Below are 22,836 nucleotides of genomic sequence, written 5' to 3'. Positions count from 1 at the left end.
TATTCAGTGCTAAATTCCGGCAAGTCCCAGGCAAACCAGAATGAATTAGTCCTCTAGATTGATGTCACTAAAGGGTAACAGAAAAATGAATATGGCATGTTAAGAAATCAAAGAAGTGATTCCATTTTTACCTTGGTGATTTTATGGAATAGCTGGAAATTACATTACAATCAGGTCTTCCAGGGATCAAATAAGCAAGTGAACCTCAGAAAGCTATACTGATTTTCCTCAGGTCACACAGGTCATTAGTAGTATAAGACAGGCAGCTGATCCAAAAGCTATCCTCACATCCTCCTTCAGCATCATTTGGCAAGTAACCTTCTCCACCATGAACTCCTGCCCTGAATCACTGCCCAGCAGTTGTTCTCTGAAACCTGAAGAGGGTCCCCACAGAATCAACTCCAATATCTATGACTGGGGTGAGCTCTAAATAAAAGTGGGCCCATCCTTAACTACGTAGAGATGTGATTGACCACTCAAGATATCTACTAGGTCCTAGATTTTGTTTAATACTTGAATCACATAGTGCCCTGCCCCTTACATTTCCCAAACCAATCAAGCTGAAACTTGAGGCTAACCTTCCTTGTCCAAGCAGGGCAGGGCATCCTCCCTCACACAATACCAGGCACACAGTATGTCCTCACCTTGCAACCTTCCCGTCTCCACAGTAAGGAGCTCCATGGATGTGGCTCAGAGGAGGCGAAGCTTCTCCCAGTTCTGCTCCAGCTGCAGCTTGAACTTGGTACCGATACATCTGCCCAGGTGTGACCTCCCTGTGGAAACCAATGGGCTGTGACCACCACATCCAGGAAGTGGGGCATACCCTGGGTCCTTTTCAGATGGTTTGCAGGAGTTTAAAATAAATATTACAGGGAATATAAATGTTAAACGTACGCCACATTGTTTGAAACAAAGATCAGGGCATATAGTCTTACAGAACAGCAGAATGTTTGAAACCATATTCAGTTCTGTATTCCCAGGACATTCCACATAGTGAATGTACAACAAATGCTTGCTGAATTAAAACTGAACTAACAATCCTATGCAATCTAGGAGGACGGTATTTCGAGTGTATCTTTACCATGTTACATATACACACACAGAAAACCACCAACTATTGAAAACCTAGTCTTCTGTATCATTCAAGTAGTCATAGAAACTGAAGATGAAAGTTTCAGAGTTTGGTCTCAGCAAGGCCCTTCTTGGGTCTGTGAATCAGAGTTTTCTTGTCTCTCAAGAGAATTCTTGTCTTGAGGAGGCAGAATGCTTACGAGGAAAAGCCACTCTCTCCTAGAAGGAGGTGAGAACAACTTCCATCATCATTGTGTGGATGCAAGAAATTCCACAACTGGAAATGCATTAAATGACTCCCCACCTCCAAACCTCCAAAATACATATGAACCAGGAATGGAGTTTTATCAATTGACACCAGAGATGGAAGGAGTTTATCTGATTCTATCTAGAGCCCAAGTGCACTGATCAAGCGGAGAACGTGAGAGACTGAACATTTGCAAGGGAGAAGGGACTCAAGAGGGAGGTTGCTGGTTCCAAAGACAAATTCTGCCCTCAACTTAATTTTTGTCCAGTGCCTGCCCTAATTGGAAAAGTACCACTAAAGTCAAGCTAGGATGGGAGTGACCTAGGAGAACAGGATCTCAAAGGGCTGTTGGGACTGCCGTAAGTGGTGCCCACAGCTCTCCTGCCAAGACCCTCTCTTCTTTAACACACTCTTTGACTCAACCACAAAGCCTCTACTCTTTCGCTTGATGCTGCAACCAGCAAACAGGAAATGTCGTGGGGTTTCAAAAACACCTTTAAACACCTCTGTACTGGCTTTTAGTTATTTTAATAGGAAAGACACATAATTATGAAGGATATAAATTTCCAAATTAGCTTTCTGTAGGGAAGCACTCTTCATCAGAAGGCCAGATATTTCAAAAGCAAAACCAGTTTTATATCCTAATCAATTCTGATGGCTTCCCTTTCTCAGGGTGGTTTCTGTCTGACTTCTCATCCAGCCATGCATAAAAGTCTTATACTGCTCTGTGGCTGGGAAAGGACTGGAAGGAAGCGTCAGGATATGTTTACGCTTCTTGGGGAGAAAACTCTGCAGCAGGTAGCCCCGACCTTCAATGAGCTGAGTCTGTAAAAAGTAATGTGTTACTAAGGAAAGGGAACCAAAATGAGACTCAGTCAGAAAACTGGATTTTAATCTTGAGCTTGCCACTTACGAGCTCTGTTCAACCCAATTAAAGTTAAGTCTTAGTTCTCTCATCTATAAAATGGGATATTATTGACCTTAAAGGTTGTGTGTACCTGTGTGTGTGTGTGTGTGTGTGCGCGCGCACATGCACGTGTGTATATTAAGTTAGATAACAAATATCATTTTAATTGCCTTACTAAAGAAACCCCCCCCAAAATATATTTTTTTCTTTTCAAATCCATCCCATGATCTATCTTCCTTTTTTGCATGAGCTTTTTGACCATTTCACTGTCTTCTCGTTCTAATTCATAGAGCTAATATGAGAGGAAAAATGTAGTAAAATTCAAGGTGAACATTTTTCTCTACTCTTTTGTAGCTGTGGCAGACTGAAAAATGGCCATAAATTCTTCCCATCCCAGATGCATGCCCTTCTGTGATGTGACTTTACTGTTTCTCTCATCAAGAAATAGAATTGATTTTGCCACCCGCAGAATCTGGAATTGACCGTGACCTGCTTTGGCTAGTGGAACGATATCATGAGTAATGTAAGCAGAGGCTTGAAAAATGTGAGTGTTTGGGGACTTGCCATCCCTGCTTCTGGAAAGCCTTCCACCAGCATGAGAACAAGCCCAGGCAAAGCCTCCTAGTGAAGGAGAGACAATAGGGAAAGAGAACTTCATCCTTCCAGCCGTGCCAGTGTCTTAGCTGAGCCTCCAATGCGTGCATGAGGTTGCCTGGGGCCACCTAGCCCTGGCCAAGCCGGTCCAGGTGAGTACACACAGCCAACCCATAGAACCATGAGAAATAGTATTTGTTGTTTTAACCCACTATGTTTTGTGATGATTTCTAATGCAGCAAAAACTAACCAGTATAGCACCTTTGATAAAACTTTTGTTTTACCCTGAGTTCTGCCCTCAGGGCAGCCTCTGAGGAAAATTATGAGGCGAGGAAAATTTGCCTTTAGAGATACCAGCCTCCTACTCTATAGACATTGAACTCTTTTAAGCCAATGATCTTATCTTAGTCTGTGTCCCCACCACTGAGCACACAGTGCCAGGAGCACTTAAGAACTCACTAAATGTAGAAAGAACAGAAGAAAGAGAAAGAGGAGTGTTGGAAAAGAAGGAAAGAGAGAGGGAGAGAGGGATGGAGGGAGAGAGGGAATAAAGAAAAATGAATGAGTCATGAGAGTAGAGTATAGTGTCTGCAGGACCCTCGGCTTCTCTGCTTAGCTGTAGAAGAGGTGACTATAACCTTTGAATGGTATAGGAGCTGTGGCAGATTATTTAAAAGTTACAGCAAGGATCAAAAATCAAATTGTGTTACCAGATAGGAGTATCTGACTCTGATCAACTTACTTATGGCAATTAATATTTTCAGTCCAACTGAAACATATCAAATACTAACCTCTTTTTTCCATAATCGTAAAGATGGCATCATCAGTCAGAACACCTGCTTGCCCCTTCTGGGAAATACTTTTGCTCATTTCAGAGACGCCACTTTAGAATAAAACCCCCTCTGAGAGTCTGAACATTTCTCCAAATAAGGGCATATCAGAATATTAAAAAATGGAGAAAAAGGAAGCCAAACCCACTCCCAAAGCCTCAGGAAGCCCCATGGTTTAGAAAGCCCTACTGCCCAACTCACACGTCTGTGAATTTCCTGTGAGGATGTGTCACCACCATGGGCAAGCCACTGGCAAATGGGGGCTCACGGAGGACCTGGTACCTCACGGGCCTGCAGCCAGAACACAAGGGACTGTGGGGCTGAGAAGTCAGGAGAGCTGCATCAATCTCCATCCGCTCATCAAAGGTGTAGACTTTCACCCCCGAGACTTTCCCATCAACGTGCAGTTTGATAGTGAGTGGGGTGTCACAGAAAGTGTCTAAGGGGCCTAGGTGCACGGACTCCTGGTGTTCCAGCAAGATCTCTGTGTCAAAAAGCGCCTGGGAGGAGTCCATGGAGAGGTAGGTGACCCATAGGGTGAGAGTGTCAGCTTGGACTGGGTGCTGGAAGAGCAGCTCCAGGCTACAGCCTTCTGCAGGGCAGGGGACCGTCATGTTCATGTGGTACAGGTGGAGCTCAGGACTCCAGGCCTGCAAGCTTGGCTCACAAGGTTGATCCACGTCTGGAGGCCCTGAGGGAGATGAGCAGAAAGACAGACGCATCAGGAATCACCATTAAAAATCTGAAAATGAGTCGCCCCTATCAAGGGCCAGAAAAAAGAATGAAGCAGAAGAGAACTTTGAGCACATTCTTAGAGAAGCTGGTCAGCTTAGTAGGTTAGATCTTAAGTATTACTGAAGACAGAGGCGTAACAATTCAAAAGTACTATGCTCCAAATCACCACTTCCTGGTGCCCTTTAACAAGAGAAATCCAGCATGGCATTCAGAATGGAGTGACCCAGAGCCTAGGTGGAAACATGAGACTGATACAGGTAAGGTAAGTCATGTCCTCAAAGAATCCTTGAGTAGAAGAGAATTATTTGTACTTAGTTTACTAATAATTTATGATAAATTAATGCTTCTGAAGCCCTGTTTTATTTACTAATCAGGCCAATGTTTGTTTCAGGCTGTTGCTACAATGTTTAACTAGGCTTTTCACAAAACTTCTTTGATACCCTAAGATCATACCTTAGCAATCCTTCCAATGGACTGTTAGCCAAACTTTAAAACCATACATTGAAACTTCCCTTTTAGTTCAAATATATGTAAGCCAGTAGAGCACTACACAGAGGAAACTGCGGGCAGGAAATAGAAACACTTTTCTTGAGTGGAAAAAAAAGGAGATTCAGTAGCCAAGTAAAAATGTAACGTTGAAAAATCAAATATCGCAAACATATAAAGTCAGCTCTGTGGAAATAATCTATACAAGGTGGTTTCTCCTATAACATGAGGGGAATTGAAAGAAAACTGCTAAATTAGGATGCAGTAGTTAGGCTGTAATTGGTGCTGTGCATTAGCTGTGTGACTGTGGCCAGTCTATCTAAGCCTCAATTTCCTCATTTATAAAATAAGCACTATTTAACCCCTGCCTTACTAGATTAGTGTAGAAGATCTATACAGTGTTCCTTAGAAATATTTGCAAACTACATTTGCAAAAATAGAATGACTTAGCCCTTCAGGATTTGGAAAATAATGTTCCAAAGCCCAGAGGAAATAAGTTCAAACGTGTGTGTGTGTTACATCTTATGATCCCTATTGTTTCTTCCCTGTATCATGAATCCATTCATTCATTAATTCAATAAAAATTGACTGTGTACCTCTTTCACACCTAGCACAAATCTAGGTATCAGAGATGGAGCAGTGAACAAGAGAGACAAAATTCTTGACCACATATATCTTACCATAGGGTGATAGGTACAACAATAAATAAAGAGGCATCAAGTATAATAATGTCATCTCTGAAGAAAAATTAAGGAGGATAAAGGACTAGAGAATAATGGTGTGAGGTTGGGGGCTATTTTAGATCAGGGAGACAGGGAAGTTCTCTCCAAGAAGATGATATTAAGCAGGGAATATGTCTGGTTCAATTTTCTATTCCTCATAGCATTCAGAATGTAGTTGGTGGTCAATAAGTGTCCATTAAGTGTCATTAAATACATTTTGATCATATCTGTAAATATATGTGTTTGTGTGTGCTCTGCTGGGGAATCAATTCCTTTCGTTTTATACATTTAAAATATGACTTGATTCTTCACCTGTTCAAAGCAAAGGAATACCAGTATTTCCTCTCAGTATTTTCCAACAGGCATCCCCCAATACTAGCAGAGTAAAGGCCCTTGGAAGCCAACTCAATAGCAGCACTGTCTGTCAGAAAGTTTTTATTATGATGTCATATAAAGAGATGAAGTGGAGGCCCTAAAAGTTGATTTGGTATGCCTGGAGACACAGTACAAGAGTTAGAACCCAGAACGTCTAATTCCTTTCACCTCTACCAGATAACTTTAAATTTTTCCAAGAATTAAAAAGAAAAAAAGTACAGGGCCAGAGAGTCAAATGGGCATTAAAACACTAGCACAGAACAAACTGTTTGCCACAAAAATGGCCTTTAATGAAATGCCAATCTCTAAATGAGTCCTACTCAGTGCCAATGTAAATTTTATAGTCACCTTCCATCCTTCCCTGAAAAATCATTTGAAAAAAGTTCTATATGATCAATCAAGTCAACTGTCTCCCCCCAGATTCCTCCTCAAGGCTCCTGTCATTTGAGTAACTGGGAGCCCAAGGGGATGCTGTAGACTCTTAGACCAATGTTCTCCTTTTTTTTCTTATCAGAGTCAAGACTACAAACTAATTCAAATAGGACCCTGTCCAACAGGTCTTACTGAGTCATTTTTAGGCTCTTAAAAAATATAAGAAAAACTGGTCAAATATCTGCCCAGAGAGGGCTTCCATGACCAGCTTGTAGTCACTCTCCAATGCTGCTTTATTCCTTTATAGTAGTTACTGCTACGTAATTATTTTGTATTTATTTATTCATTCATTTACAAATTTTGGGTCTCCTCCCTGCTTCCTGGGAGCAGGGGATTGTCTGTATCCTGAGTCCCTAGAACAATACCATACTAGGTGCACAATAAAAGAATAATGAAAAAATGAAAAAAAAAAAATATATATATATATATAAGAAAAAGAGAAAGGTGATGACTAGGTAAACACTGAAGACGGTGACGGTAGGAGAAGTCAAGCCATTCATCAGAAGGTGCTAAAACTCATGTCAGTAGCATTTTTGGACTTGAATTGGGGTAGCATTCATGCTCTACTTTGCCGTAGAGGCACTGTTATAGGTAGGTGAGCGAATATGTAACTGAGAAGTTGGGGGTGGGACAGGAAAGGGGACAGCTAAAAACATTTTCCCCCTCCTAGAACATCCAAAGCACAACGAGTACCAGTGATTAATAGACTCATAAAATAGCATAGAGGAGAACGATCAGTTTGGAACACCTAGTCCACCCCACCGCGCCCAAACTGGCTCAGTCAGTGTGCATGAGTGTTCCCTGCAACGTGTTCTCTATTAGCCTCCTGATAGAGGGGAGGATGAGATCAGCTTACGTTGTCACGTGGCAAAGGTGCTCCATGGGCTGATAGGCACATGTAATACGACATGCCTGAGCTAGCTCCTCCTGAAGTCGCCCCCTGAGTTCTCCGTCCCTCTGTCCTCTATGCTTCCCTCTGCTTCACCACAGCCACTGGCACGTTAAGCGCACATAGGATATCCACACAAAGGCACCAGGCAGAGTCATTCCCAGACCCCTGGAGATTTCCAGCACATCACACACACACACACACGCACACACATGCACGCACACAGGCACACTACCTTCTTCTCACCATGCCACCGCTCCACCCTTTACCTCCACCCCCCATGTCCACCTTGGCCACCAAGGTGTAAATGAAAAAGTCATGGTCCTTTACCCACAGCCTCCTCTGGGGTCCAGTAACCCGAGGAGTCACACACGCGCCGGGAGGAAGCCGTGTGCACGTACTGACGGAATGTCCCATCTTCAGTGCAGGCACCACACACGCTGCCCGGGACCCTGGGAAAACAATGGGTGGGGGTGGAGATGGGGAGAATAGATCAGATGAACTGGGATAACGAAATTCACAAGACCTTTGGGGCATGGGGGTGGCAATGGGCAGTGAGGCCTTAGTGGGTAACTGAGAACACAACTATTTCTCAACTCATTTCCTTCTTGTATAGACCTCATCTTTGCAAAATTCATAGTGACATGAAAATCTCAAGGTTATGAAGCAGAAGAATTTAACTAAGTCATAAAGGAGGCCTGTGGAGATGAAAGAGGTCTTCTATCCAGTCAACACAAAATAATTACAATCTGAATCTTTCAGCATAAAACGACTTATACACTGACTCTCAATAAGTCATCCAAAGCCTCCTTGCATTCCCCCAACTGAAACAGGCAACAATTTTCACAGTAAACTTATTAGTTATATGTGCTCTTATGTTTTAACTCTCTACTTTTAATCACACACATAAAATAAAAGTCATATGAAATGTAACGTTCCTTGGTTCTCCATTGCCTATAGGGATACATCTAAATTCCTTACCATGATTCAGGGTCCTTCAGAGGATAGCTCCAGCCTTACCTACTTCAGTCTCTTCATGAATTTCATTTATGTTCCCATCACAATAACTAATCACCTTTTCACAAATACATCATACCCTTCACACAGCTCCGTGAAACCTGCTGTTCTCTCTCTGGCTAAATAAGCTTTCTAAGCTTCTCTGTTTAGCAAGCTCCTACTCATCCTTCAAGACCCATGCAAATGTAACCTTTGCAGTGGCACTTAGCCTGACTCCTCTGGATGGCCAGCACTCTCTCTTCTGGGCACCCACCGTCCATTCTGGCTCCCATTGTAGGGCACTGATCTGTGGTGTTGAGAATCCCCATTCCCATTCCTCCTCCTTTGCCTGTGAGCAGATCCAGACCAAGCTCTCTTTTTCTATGCCCAGCAGTTAGGACACAGACTGGCCTCAGCAGTCCCTCTGTGAGAGCTTGTTCTATGCGCATCCTTGAGACTATTAAAATACACCTATGAAGAGCTCTTCAAGCACCGTATCTTGAAGAGGTAATAACAATAGCTGAATAACAAGGGGAAATCACTTGATGAGGCCTGTCTCTGATACTCAGAATCTTTTTTTTTTAATTTATTGAAGTATCGTGGCTGTACAATATTATAAAAGTTATATGTATACAATACAGCAATTCATTTTTAAAGGTTATACTCCATTTACAGCTATTATGAGATATTGGCTATATTCCCTGTGAGGTACAATATATCCTTGTAGCTTATTTTATACTTAATAGGTTGTGGAAGTCCAATTGTGAACGATCCATCTGCAAACGGAGGCATCAAATCAAGGTCTCTCAACAAGTAGAGGGAGAAAAGTAAAATCTTGCAACATAATGGAAAACCGGTATTGTTAAATAAGGGTAATAAGTATGCTACCAGCTCCCATTTATTAAGCACCGTATATACCTGGCATCGTTCCACTAGGTGCTTTTCATAAATTATTTCTAATCCCTGTAAGAACCCTGTTTACAAACGAGGACACTCAGGCTCAGAGGGATGAAGTAAATTGCCTGAAGCCGCAACAAGTTTCTTAATTCCTCTGAGCAAGTTCCCAAACACCATCAAGTGTCCAGTACTTTGGCAACCAAAAGGTGTCGTTAACTCCAACCCCCGACTGCAGTCAGCGCTCACTTCTGTTGCGGACGCAACTCCAAACCACATTTCCCTGATGCACTTGGCTCTTCCGGGGCCGCTGCTTAGTGCGTGGTTGGGCTCCTCTCTGACATAAGGATTCCAAATACCTACTGGGGAGGAGTAAACATAACTCCGAGTGTGACACAAATCGCTGGGTATGTGACGTGAGTTTCCCCGACGCACGTGTCAGGAGGCCTCAGCGCTGTAGCCCACCTCGCTGAGAAAAGGAAGCCAACTGCAGCCTTTTCTGCCAACAGCCTCACAGCAAGCCAGCACTGATGTCTGCTTTATCGTAACGTTTGTACCAGAGAGAGAATTGAAAGATTAAATTGTTTACATGTGTTACATAAACTGATGTAAAACACGGGTCTGCACATGCCCACAGAGGACCTATTGTTCAGCCAGAGCAACCCAAGCTGCACGAGGTCACACGTGCAGGAAGAGGATTCTTACACACATCACAGAGATATATGTTGACTCACAGAGGGAACCCATGAGAGCTTGGGTGCCGATGACAATCAAAACTGCTTTATAGGATTGTGGGGTCTAAGTCATGTCACGCATTAAGTGTACACCAGGTGTCAAGGACAGGTTCCAAGATCCCAGAAGGCCGGGAGAGCCACTTTGAAAAATGGTTCACCTGCTTCCTCCCATCCCTGTCTCTCCCTGTCCTCTCTCCCAGGCTTTCAGCAAAGCTGGAGTACACACAAACGTGCTTCAGGGACATTCAGTTCCCTAGTTGGGATCTGACACCCAGAAGGGAAGCGTGACACACAGATGAGGGACCCTCCACCTGCTAAAGGGGAAAGCTCTAAATTCAAAGAAACAATCTATTCCATGTCCTCCATTTCTGAAATTCCAGGGGATACCCCCAATTCAGCTCTATCCAGCTGTAGTGTCCTGGGCTAGCCACCGTGTGCTTCTCTATGCCTCGGATTCCTCACTTATATAGCAGGGATTGGGCTCACTGCAAGGACTAAGTAAGACAATTGCAGGTAAAATACCTCGCACAGTGCCTCACACATAGAAGGACCGAAGAGCCCACAGTGGTAGGTTTTGAAAACGGAGAGCAGGTCGTGGATGGGGTTCTGGCCCTTTTCAGTTAAACCACATTCCCCCATCCTCCCACCAGCTGTCAGATGTCATCCTTTTCCTACCTTCTCTCTTTTCCACAAAAATTTTCCTGGTATTCATTATACACCAATATGCAAAGGATGAATAAAAACCAAGTTTAGGTGTAATGATTCTCTTCAATAAACATGAATTAGCTGCTTATTGTGGCAGGCCAAGAGACAAAGAGACAAAAAAATAGTCCTGACCCCAAGGAATTGCCAGCTGAGTAGTGGAGCAGATAGGAAAATGAACAGATAATGACAATTCCGCAAGATAGTAGCCATAAGTGGGGTAGGCGTGGGGCAGGCACGGGGTACAACAGGACACAGAGGAGGCATTAGAAATGCCCACACGAGCCAGTTAAGCCCCTGATGCACAGCTTGAGTCGCCGGCCACCCACTCACCCCCAGAACTGCCTGGAGGAACATACCTTACTTCCCTTCTTCCAGACACCACTGTGCAAGTAGCAAGCCCCTGCTCCACCCTTACACCAAGGAGGAACAGCTGACCTGGACAGGTGGCAAATGCCATCTCAGTTTTGTCAGGTCATTTTTAATCACATTTGTCAACCTCTTCGCAGCTCCTAGAAGCCCACCAGATATGATATCAGGAAGCATCCGGATGCCCCTCGCCAAGGAGTGGGCACATATGGTGCACCATTGGCTGACGTGAGAGCCCCATGAGCTCTGCTCAGGAGATGAGTACTGAGCAGGGTGGCGGAGGCAGCCCTGAGTAACGGTGCATATTTATAGTTCCAAACTGGGGTTCCCCCAACTTCACATCCTTCCCCTTGTTCACAAGAAATGCCACAGAGAAAGATACCAGTGCCTCTCTCACCTGTCATACACAACTCCACTAATTGGAGGCAGCCAGTGGATAGTGAGGGACAGGGGGGTCTGCCCGATGACCATGGGTGGGATGGGAATGGGGGTGGGCTTTCGGCTTTGACTCCATTGCTGATATACAAGGTCCAAATAGCAGTGCATTCGGGCCACTTGGTTAGGGGTGAAGCTGTCAGTGCAGTCGTCATCTGCAGAGACAAAAAAGGGAACAAGAGAGATGGAGGTTTTAACCTGCAATGTCCACCAAGGTAGGGATAGATTTTGCCAGGAAATATCTAGGCTGGAAGTGGGAAAGAGAAGGCAGAGAAGAGCACTGGCTTATCTCTAAAGTAAGTTGGGCTTGATGTTTACCTTGATGTTGGCCAGAGTGAGACTCACGCCCAGGGGTACAGGGTTGCTCTGAGCTCACATTGCTTAATCAGGAAACCACAAGATGGCAGTGTTTCAGCATATGGCCTTTTAATTCGTGAACATGTGTGGAGTTTCAGACACCTGCTTTATGCCCAGTGACTTTGGCCCAGGTAAGTGAGCATTCATAGAGATGCTCAAGAGGAGAGAAAGCCAAAAAGTCAAGCAGGCAGCAGGACTGGGAATGGTGATCCTCAACTTCCTTTTAGAGCTGGTAAAATTTCCTATTAGGTACACTTTTCATAGGGTTAGAAAAGGAGTTATCTTAGCTTCCAGGCCTTCTTCCATGAAGGCCCACCAGTGAAACACTCCCTTCTGCTTCTTAGATGTTTCCTCTGTCCATTTCAAAGGTGGTGCCTAAATAGCTCTGCCCTCCACACCCCATTGTCTGGTCTCTCTGCCCTGGCAAGGGCCACTGTGTGCTTGTTGGGAGAGGCAAGGATACTGGTCCTTATGAATTTGATGTACCTGAATCATGCACCAAGATGAGACTTAGATAGGAATATACTGATGGGTCACTGACAGGACCAGCTCAGCATTTTTTCTTCCCTGCAAAGGCATGGTGAGCATCTGTCAGTTATCTTTTCTTTCTTTCTTTTTTTTGGATAGTTATCTAGAACTTATCACCAACAAGCCCCTGGATGTTATAGAAAAATTACTTTCTTCCTTCACCACTGGAATAAGTCATCAAATCACATCAGTCCTTAATTTTAGGGATACATTTAAGTCCATTAGTGAAAGGACAAAGTAGAAGCATAATCCAAGACAACAAAACCAGGACCAAGAAAGTACCATTTTTTAAATGAAACAGCACCATTTTCTGTAGGCAAGCTAAGAATCAGCCCTTGTCTAGTGTTGGAAGAAGAGAATCTGATACTTTAAAAAATGACACAACAGAAAAAGGAACTCTGAGCTTAAAATTAACCAGGGCCATCTTCTTGACCAACTTCAAAAATAGTACAAAGAGCCACTTTGAACCAGAAACCTCTTTCTCCATCACCTTTGGACTCTCCTTCAGAGTAAATCCCTACGAATACGGGGAAGAAGCAAAATAACCAAGTTCTAGAGGTCAAAGGGCTCTCAAGAGAGCTTTTGGCTTTTCCCCTCTTTTTAACTGAGATAGAAATATGCTTATCTTTTAATTTTTAGTGGAGGAGAATCTAGTCAATGAGACCCTTAATATTTCAATATTTAAGTTCTTCAAAGACATGAGAAAAAAAAAAAAAAAAGAGAATATGCCACGACAAATACACTTCAACTCTCTGGCATGAATGACTGCTTGATAATCCTCTCTAATTCCCATACCTCCACCCTCCCGGCCCCAAAAGGCTCCCATGTAATCTTAATAAAAAACAAAGACATCAGGACTGTTGTGATACCTGTATAACTCATGTAGTTGCTGAATGGAGCCCCTGGGAAGTGGGTGAAGCCACAGGTGTCATTGATAGGCTCTGGGTCCTGGCACAGCTTACTCTTGGGAGTGGGGGCAGTGTCGGCACAGAGGTCTCCTGTATCCATGGACGGCACCGTCTCCCTGCAGGGGTCGTCACAGGATTCTCTTTCACTGACCCCTTTGAAGACATGGTAGAGTCCCAGGACATGCCCCACCTCATGGATCATGATGTTGGTGTGGCCAGGCATGCCATAATAGGCTGGGTTGAGGACAACACCACCTGTAATGGAAGGTTTGCAAAACATCTCTAAGCATGTAATGAATAGCCACCCTCTGTCTTCTGATAAACACTGAATGTTCAATTCCAGCCTCTAAGGGGGTGCTTCATAACTTCTAGTGGCATTCAGTCCCTGGTCTTCCCTCTGGCCACATATACCTTCTGAACCAATCAATAAACATGTCTTTAACCTCTGTCTTGGGTGAGTGCTGTATTAAATGCCAGGGATAACAATACAGACAAGGTGACATGATAGAGGGCCAGGATTCTCAGCCCTGGCTGTGCATTAAAATCACCTGTTGAAAAATACAGATGTCCAAATGCCAGCCCCAGTGAAATGAATCCAAATGGTTGAGGATGGGGTGCATGCCTCAGTATTTTTTAAAACTTCTGGTTGAGAGCCATTGGTCTAAGCGAAAGCACATGGGATTCTCTGAGGACTTGAACAGCTATCTGACCTTCTAGAAGCTCAGTTTTGTTGTCTGTAAAGTGGAGATGAGAGCACTCCTTTTTTAAAGCATTTGGCACATTGAAGGAGTTTAGTAAATGACAGTTGTACATGATGCTTCTGATTTTATGACCCCTAATCTCAAGGAGCTAACAACCACTGAGACAAAAGACAAGTCCAACTGAACTACCATGAAATTCCGAATGTCATGGGCACTATAGGAATTTGCTCCACTCTCATTCCTCCCAAATCTCCCTGAGAACACCAAGGGAGGTGTTTCAGAGAAGAGTTCCATCCATTGCATCCAATCTGGCCTTAGATGAAAGACCTAGTGGTATCACTGTATATTACAAAAGAAAAGGCTAAGGATCTCTGAGAATCCCAACTTCTATCTGTCTAGTTCCCAATCCCTGCTTCTCTCCTCTCCCCATGGAAGACTTTCCTTCTTCACCCCTAAACATTGTTAGGATCAGACCCATCTTCACCTCCAGGACCTGGAAGAGGGAATGTCAACAGCTCTGGATCAACCCTCTGGGATCCAGAGTCACCCTAGCTATATTTCCAGGCTGATCCTGCCCTTGTGTCCCAGATCCAATCCCAGTTCCCCAGACTTGCTTCATTCCTCCTACCTAAGTCCTCCCTGTATCAATAGTCTGCTGAGTATAGCGGACCCCCCAGAAGAATAGCCCTGCCGTTCTTTTGCCAGATCATATTCAGTATGTCCCATTCCTGAACTCTATACCTATAGACAACCCTATAGACAACTACATACATGGTTTTATGGGCAGGATACAGTCACCAGGGTATCTGGTGCCACACCCATTGGTTTCTGTAATGGGCAGCTCAATCTGCCTTTTTAGTGACTACCATATTGCAAAGGGCAGTTTCTAAATCCAAGTTCTAGTTTCTTCTAGTCTACTCAGACATGCTGACATTAACCAAGCCATGCTTAGACTTGTCCTGAGATATATTGTCTACTTTCATATCTAAAACAAAGCTAGACCTCATCTCCCTTCTTTATCATTTCTATTACTTCCAGTAAACATTCAACATTATTATTTTTTCCTTTTATAAAAATATATTCTGTATAATTTTATACATTTGTGCATCATTATTATGTCAATCTATAGGTAAAAATTAGTTTGAAAACAGATCTATTTCAAAAACATCCAGGGTGTCCAGCATTTGAATAAAACTGGTAAAATGAAATATTTCCATCTTTCAAGATGCCTTCCGCTTCATGTTTACATATCCAGTTTCAGTAATAATTATCATCAAAGTTATACACCATTATGCTCTCGGTTCTCTAACAGCGATATCGACCTTCACATCAATGAGGATTCTAACAGAACACGTTTTTGTTCTCTCCAAATTGCCTATGCCAATTTGCCAGAATCAAACTTTGAAAGGCTACAACTTGCCTATAAGTTTTGAGTATCTACGCTGAGTAGTTTTTCCCAAATTGTGTTCATAAACTCTGGTCCTGGGTGATTCTTTGCAAAAAAAAGTAGTATCAGTGGTTAAATATGCTTGAGGAAAGAAAGGTAGCATGCCATACGTCCTCTGGAAGATTCACATTGTACCTGAGAACTGTTTTGTTAAAGGTTCTGAAAAGTCCTGCAGCAATTTTGTTTAATCCTTTGTGCCCCAAATTTATTTGAACACAGAACCTGTTTGGGGTAGAATACTTTTTGACATATGGAATACTGAATTACTCGGAGCGCAATGCATGAAATACTACCAAAGACCAAAAAGCTTCCCAATCAATAGTTATTTTCTATCCATATTCTTGCCCCTGAGCAAATGTCAAATACCTCCTCATCCTATGGTAAGTCCAAGACAAGTTCTCTTGGGATCTCCTCTAGCCGCAGAGAAAGGAACTAGAGCTGAACAGAAATAAGGTTCCAGGAAGAAGGGCTAGCAAAAGTAGCATGTGTCAAAGACATAGGCTGGGAGTGTGGCCTTGGGGCACTCAAAGTGGATACGAGCATGGTCATGATAATAGTAGGCTTCTTATCAACCTCTAGAAGTCTCTGCCTCAAGTCCAAATGAGATTTTTCCAAATCTAAAAATATTCACAGTCTCTTTTCAATAAACCTGGTTATTTATAAGAGGAGGAAGAAGCATAAACATGCAAATCCTCAGCCCTGCCAGCAAATCTCCTCCATGCCAAGGACAATTGGCCAGAGTTCTCATCCACAGCACCCTTAATACACATCCCCAAAGCAGGAGAATATAGATTTAACCATACGGCACTTAAATTTTAATGAAAAGCATAAGCCTTTGAACACATTTACTGACAGTTATATTTTTGATTCCAGAGAGATGATACTTCTAGCCCCAAGTCATCTGTATGGAACACCTAGTAATGAGCTTATCTACTATATAATTAGAATAGTGCATACTCTCATTCAGGAGTAAGTGCTGTGTACACCAACCTATGTTAAGGAAAAAGGTCAAGACCCTGGATCTCTTACAGTAATTCTGTCCAGTAGACACCAAGGTTATAGATTAGAACTTAAGGACTTTGAAAAGTGGTCCTGACCCTGACTAGCTGTGTGACACTGGCCCTGCTCTTTAACCTTTCCCAAGGTCTCTTCTGTAAAGTGAGGGGGCTACACGGGCTTATGGCTAAGAGTCCTTCCTATTCTCCTCCTGTGCCTCTGAGAGCTAGCATGCAGGACGGAGTGAGACAATCATAAAAACCATGTGGAGAAGTTTGTGTTATGGACCGTCACCACCTCGGCTTGGTGAGTTGTGTTCCCAGACTCCCATCTCTCAGTAGCCTGAGGAGAAGGGGAAAGGCTGGGAATGAGCAGCCGCAGACATCTACTCTCTATCTGCTACAGATGGTCAAGGGATACACTCACTGCCTGTTCATCCTCACCCCCTTCCCGCAAGTGTGTGCTCTCCTTCCTCTCTCCTGAGCATGGGCATCCCACACTGCTCTCAATCCCTCTTTATTCCAGCTAAAACAAACTGGTTAAGTTATTAGGGGAGTGGGTTTTAAGCACTCAGAGACACACACACTGATACACCCATATGGGGAAGAAAGACATTAACTTACTTCATGGTTTACTTTATAAAAGTTCTTTCACATTTTGATGAAAAGAACACACACACACACACACACACACACAAACCAAATGCTCATGCCAAAGTCTGAGTGAGGCATAAGACTCAAAATCTAAAGAGGAATGTTGGTCAAAACTTAAAAAGAGGAAGGTGAAAACTTTTCATTAAGAAGGAAAAAGAAGAGGGTGTGGAGAAAAGGGAACCATCCTACACTGTTGGTGGGAATGTAAATTGGTACAGCCACTATGGAGAACAGTATGGAGGTTCCTTAAAAAGCTAAAAATAGAGCTACCATATGATCCTGCAATCCCCCTCCTGGGCATGTATCCAGAAAAAGATAAAAACTCTAATTCGAAAAGATACATGTACTCCAATGTTCATAGCAGCACTCTTTACAATAGCCAAAACATGGAAGCAACCTAAATGTCCACCAACAGATGAATGGATAAAGAAGATGTGGTACATACGCACAATGGAATATTACTCAGCCATAAAAAAGAATGACATAATACCATCTACAGCAACATGGATGAACCTAGAGATTATCATACTAAGTGAAGTAAGTCAGACAGAGAAAGACAATTCTCATATGATATCACTTATATGTGGACTCTAAAAAAATTATACAAATGAACTTATTTACAAAACAGAAATAGACTCACAGATATAGAAAACAAACTTATGGTTACCAAAGGGTAAACGTGGGGGAGGGATAAATTAGGAGTATGGGCTTAACGTATACACACTACTGTATATAAAGTAGGTAAACAATAGGGACCTACTGTATAGCACAGGGGACTATATTCAGTATCTTGTAATAACCTATAATGGAAAAGAATCTGAAAAAGTGTGATATATATATATATATATATATATATATATATATATGTATCACTTTGCTGTACACCTGAAACTAACACAACATTGTAAATCATATTTCAATTTTAAAAAAAGAAGGAAGAATACATGATATATAATAAGTAAAAACCGAGTCCCAAGAGTGGTAACTCCTTCCTGTCCTCTCTGTCACTTGGGTTCAACCTACCCTCACAGGGAAATGAGCAATACTTTTCCAGGAGGAACTTAATAGAAATCAGGAAAAGATAGTACAAAATGCTACCTTCCAGGACTATTTTTAATATTCAAGCAAACCAGCATCATCTTCTGAAGTGGGTACTTATGCCCCACACTTTCCTCCATTTTCGTTACCAACAACACAGGTCATACTCCAAGAGGTTACAAGTGGTTACTCCTTACACCATTGCACAGAAGCCTCTCTCACACTAAGTGGCCTTTGGAGTGACCAGGGCTATTTCTTTGGCTGTGGACTCTCACTGGAAATGTATTGATCTTTATTTAGGGGGGCATTCTTTAAAAGTGCTAAGGCTATTTCCCGATCTGTTCAATGGAAATAACAAGAGTTCCTACCTCAAAGGGTTGTTATAAAAATTGAAGTATTGATAGTAATGCAGATAAATAAGCATTTAGCTTATTTTCCAGAACAAAGTAATTCAAAATGTGTATTAGACTACTGTCAATATTATTATAATTACATAATGCAGCCTGGCCACACACACTCATTTGCTCCCACCCCTCACTGGCTCCCACCCCTCACTGGCTCCCATCTAACCATCTTCATTCACCAAGAAAGTGAAAGCTAGGGTCTGACCACAAACTGGGCAGATCTCACAGAGTGATACCAGACATCATCAGGCAAGGCAGACAAATACCCTCACATAAGGAGCTCTGATTTGCCTCTAAGCTGTTCACACTTTGTTTCCATGTTCTGATCTTAAGACCCAGGGACACCCAGAAGACAGAAATGAATTGGACAGAGTTGCAAATAGACAAGTGCCCTTTCTCTTCATAGACAGCATATTGGCATTCAAAAATTATTTGCAGTAGCCTGAAATTAGTGACTGTGGGAGGAAAGGAAATCTTAAGGGATGGGACAGTAGGCTTAATTCTTCATAGACCTTGCTGGTAGGTTCAAGACCCCTTTTTATGTAGTGTCAATAACCTTTTCCTTCCTACTTCTCCAGTTTTAGAGACTATAATTATCATTTCCTACACTCAAAACCACTGTTCATTTTTGTCTTTTCTCATCTGGAAGGATAAAATTAAAACAGGGGGGGCAAGATGGCGGAAGAGTAAGACGCGGAGATCACCTTCCTTCCCACAGATACAGTAGAATTACATCTACACGTGGAACTGCTCCTACAGAACACCCACTGAACGCTGGCAGAAGACGTCAGACCTCCCAAAAGGCAAGAAAATCCCCACGTACTTGGGTAGGGCAAAAGAAAAAAGAAATAACAGAGACAAAAGAATAGGGACGGGACCTGCACCAGTGGGAGGGAGCCGTGAAGGAGGAAAGGTTTCCACACACTAGGAAGCCCCTTCATGGGCAGAGACTGCGGGTGGCAGAGGGGGGAAGCTTTGGAGCCACGGAGGAGAGCGCAGCCACAGGGGTGCGGAGGACAAAGCAGAGAGATTCCCGCACGGAGGATCAGTGCTGAGTAGCACTCACCAGCCTGAGAGGCTTGTCTGCTCAGCCGCCGCGGCGGGCGGGGCTGGGAGCTGAGGCTCGGGCTTCTGTGCTAGCCGGGAGGGAGTCCGGGAAAAAGTTTGCAGCTGCGGAAGAGGCAAGAGACTTTTTCTTGCCTCTTTGTTTCGCGGAGCGCAAGGAGAGGGGATTCAGAGCGCCGCCTAAACGAACTCCAGAGACGGGCGGGAACCGCGGATATCAGCACGGATCCCACAGCAACAGGGGCGCAGAGGGAAAAACGGAGAGATTCCCGCACAGAGGCTCAGCGCCGAGCAGCACTCAGCAGCCCAAGAGGCTTGTCTGCTCCCCCGCCGGGGCGGGCGGGGGCTGGGAGCCGAGGCTCGGGCTTCGGTCGGATCGCAGGGAGAGGACTGGGGCTGGCGGTGTGAACACAGCCTGAAGGGGTTAGCACACCACAGCTGGCTGGGAGGGAGACCGGGTAAAAGTCTGCAGCTGCCGAAGAGGCAAGAGACTTTTTCTTGCCTCTTTGTTTCGCGGCGTGCAAGGAGAGGGGATTCAGAGCGCCGCCTAAACAAACTCCAGAGGCGGGAGCGAGCCGCGGTTATCAGCGCGGACCCCAGAGACGGGCAGGAGACGCTAAGGCTGCTGCTGCTGCCACCAAGAAGCCTGTGTGCGAGCACAGGTCACTCTCCACACCGCCCCTCCCGGGAGCCGGTGCAGCCCGCCACTGCCAGGGTCCCGTGACACAGGGACAACTTCCACGGGAGAACGCACGGCGCGCCTCAGGCTGGTGCAACGTCACGACGCCTCTGACGCCGCAGGCTTGCCCCGCCTCCTCCGTACCTCGCCCTCCCCCCATCCTGAGTGAGCCAGAGCCCCCGAAGCAGCTGCTCCTTTAACCCTGGTCTGTCTGGGCGGGGAACAGACGCCCTTAGGCGACCTACACGCAGAGGCGGGTCCAAATCCAAAGCTGAACCCCGGGAGCCGTACGAACAAAGAAGAGAAAGGGAAATCTCTCCCACCAGCCTCAGAAGCAGCGGATTAAAGCTCCACAAACAACTTGATGGTGCCTGCATCTGTTGAATACCTGAATAGACAACGAATCTTCCCAAATTCAAGAGGTGGACTTTGGGAGCAGGATATATTAATTTTTCCCCTTTTCCTTTTTTTTGTGAGTATATATGTGTATGCTTCTGGGTGAGATTTTGCCTGTATAGCATTGCTTTCACCATTAGTCCTAGGGTAGGTCTGTCCGTTTTTTTTTTTTACTTAAAAAATTTTTTTTTCCTAATAAATGTTTTCTTAATAATTTTTTCCTTATTTTCTATTTTTAGAAATTAAAAAAAAAATTTTAATAAGTTTTTCATATTTTTTATTTTAAAAATTAAAAATTTTTTTCTTAATAAATTTTTTTCTTAATAATTTTTTCTTATTTTTATTATAAAAAAATTAATAAATCTATTTTTAAAAATTAAAAAAAAATTTTCTGAATACATTTATTCTTAATAATTTTTTTCTTATTTTTTATTATAATAGCTTTATTTTATTTTATTTTATCCTCTTTCTTTCTTTCTTTCTATTTTTTTCTCCCTTTTATTCTGAGCCGTGTGGATGAAAGGCTCTTGGTGCTCCAGCCAGGCATCAGGGCTGTGCCTCTGAGGTGGGAGAGCCAACTTCAGGACACTGGTCCACAAGAGACCTCCCAGCTCCACGTAATACCAAACGGCAAAAATCTCTCAGAGGTCTCCATCTCAACATCAAGACCCAGCTTCACTCAACGACCAGCAAGCTACACTGCTGGACACCCTATGCCAAACAACTAGCAAGACAGGAACACAGCCCCGTCCATTAGCAGAGAGGCTGCCTAAAAACATAATAAGGCCTCAGACACCACAAAACACACCACCAGATGTGGACGTGCCCACCAGAAAGACAAGATCCAACCTCATCCACCAGAACACAGGCACTAGTCCCCTCCACCAGGAAGCCTACACAACCCACTGAACCAACATTAGCCACTGGGGACAGATACCAAAAACAATGGGAATTACGAACCTGCACCTGCGAAAAGGAGACCCCAAACACAGTAAGATAAGCAAAATGAGAAGACAAAAAAACACACAGCAGGTGAAGGAGCAGGGTCAAAACACACCAGACCTAACAAATGAAGAGGAAATAGGCAGTCTACCTGAAAAAGAATTCAGAATAATGATAGTAAAGATGATCCAAAATCTTGGAAATAGAATAGACAAAATGCAAGAAACATTTAACAAGGACGTAGAAGAACTAAAGAGGAACCAAGCAATGATGAAAAACACAATAAATGAAATTAAAAATACTCTAGATGGGATCAATAGCAGAATAACTGAGGCAGAAGAACAGATAAGTGACCTGGAAGATAAAATAGTGGAAATAACTACTGCAGAGCAGAATAAAGAAAAAAGAATGAAAAGAACTGAGGACAGTCTCAGAGACCTCTGGGACAACATTAAACGCACCAACATTCGAATTATAGGGGTCCCAGAAGAAGAAGAGAAAAAGAAAGGGACTGAGAAAATATTTGAAGAGATTACAGTTGAAAACTTCCCTAATATGGGAAAAGAAATAGTTAATCAAGTCCTGGAAGCACAGAGAGTCCCATACAGGATAAATCCAAGGAGAAACACGCCAAGACACATATTAATCAAACTATCAAAAATTAAATATAAAGAAAACATATTAAAAGCAGCAAGGGAAAAACAACAAATAACACACAAGGGAATCCCCATAAGGTTAACAGCTGATCTTTCAGCAGAAACCCTGCAAGCCAGAAGGGAGTGGCAGGATATACTTAAAGTCATGAAGGAGAAAAACCTGCAACCAAGGTTACTCTACCCAGCAAGGATCTCATTCAGATTTCATGGAGAAATTAAAACCTTTACAGACAAGCAAAAGCTGAGAGAGTTCAGCACCACCAAACCAGCTTTACAACAAATGCTAAAGGAACTTCTCTATGCAGGAAACACAAGAGAAGGAAAACACCTACAATAACAAACCCAAAACATTTAAGAAAATGGGAATAGGAACATACATATCGATAATTACCTTAAATGTAAATGGATTAAATGCTCCCACCAAAAGACACAGACTGGCTGAATGGATACAAAAACAAGACCCATATATATGCTGACTACAAGAGACCCACTTCAGACCTAGAGACACTTACAGACTGAAAGTGAGGGGATGGAAAAAGATATTCCATGCAAATGGAAATCAAAAGAAAGCTGGAGTAGCAATTCTCATATCAGACAAAATCGACTTTAAAATAAAGACTATTACAAGAGACAAAGAAGGACACTATA

The 22,836-nt window shown here is 43.3% G+C and overlaps 1 protein-coding gene across 1 annotated transcript in view; it reads right to left on the bottom strand.

The window, feature by feature from the left end:
* Nucleotides 1-22,836, bottom strand: part of PAPPA2 (pappalysin 2) — a 300,507-nt gene that overhangs the window by 152,939 nt on the left and 124,732 nt on the right. Inside the window, exons 4-8 of the mRNA XM_068538389.1 lie at nucleotides 13,173-13,466; nucleotides 11,381-11,573; nucleotides 7,619-7,740; nucleotides 3,851-4,340; nucleotides 645-773 (exon numbers count right to left, since the gene is read on the bottom strand). Of these exons, the coding sequence (XP_068394490.1) occupies nucleotides 645-773; nucleotides 3,851-4,340; nucleotides 7,619-7,740; nucleotides 11,381-11,573; nucleotides 13,173-13,466 (1,228 nt within the window). The remainder of the gene's footprint in view (nucleotides 1-644; nucleotides 774-3,850; nucleotides 4,341-7,618; nucleotides 7,741-11,380; nucleotides 11,574-13,172; nucleotides 13,467-22,836) is intronic.

The sequence above is a fragment of the Eschrichtius robustus genome, chromosome 3 (genome assembly GCF_028021215.1).
Source record: "Eschrichtius robustus isolate mEscRob2 chromosome 3, mEscRob2.pri, whole genome shotgun sequence".
In the NCBI taxonomy this organism is placed as follows: Eukaryota; Metazoa; Chordata; class Mammalia; order Artiodactyla; family Eschrichtiidae; genus Eschrichtius; species Eschrichtius robustus.
The sequence above is the reverse complement of the archived record's forward strand: the minus strand, read 5'-3'. Positions and strand labels throughout refer to the sequence as shown.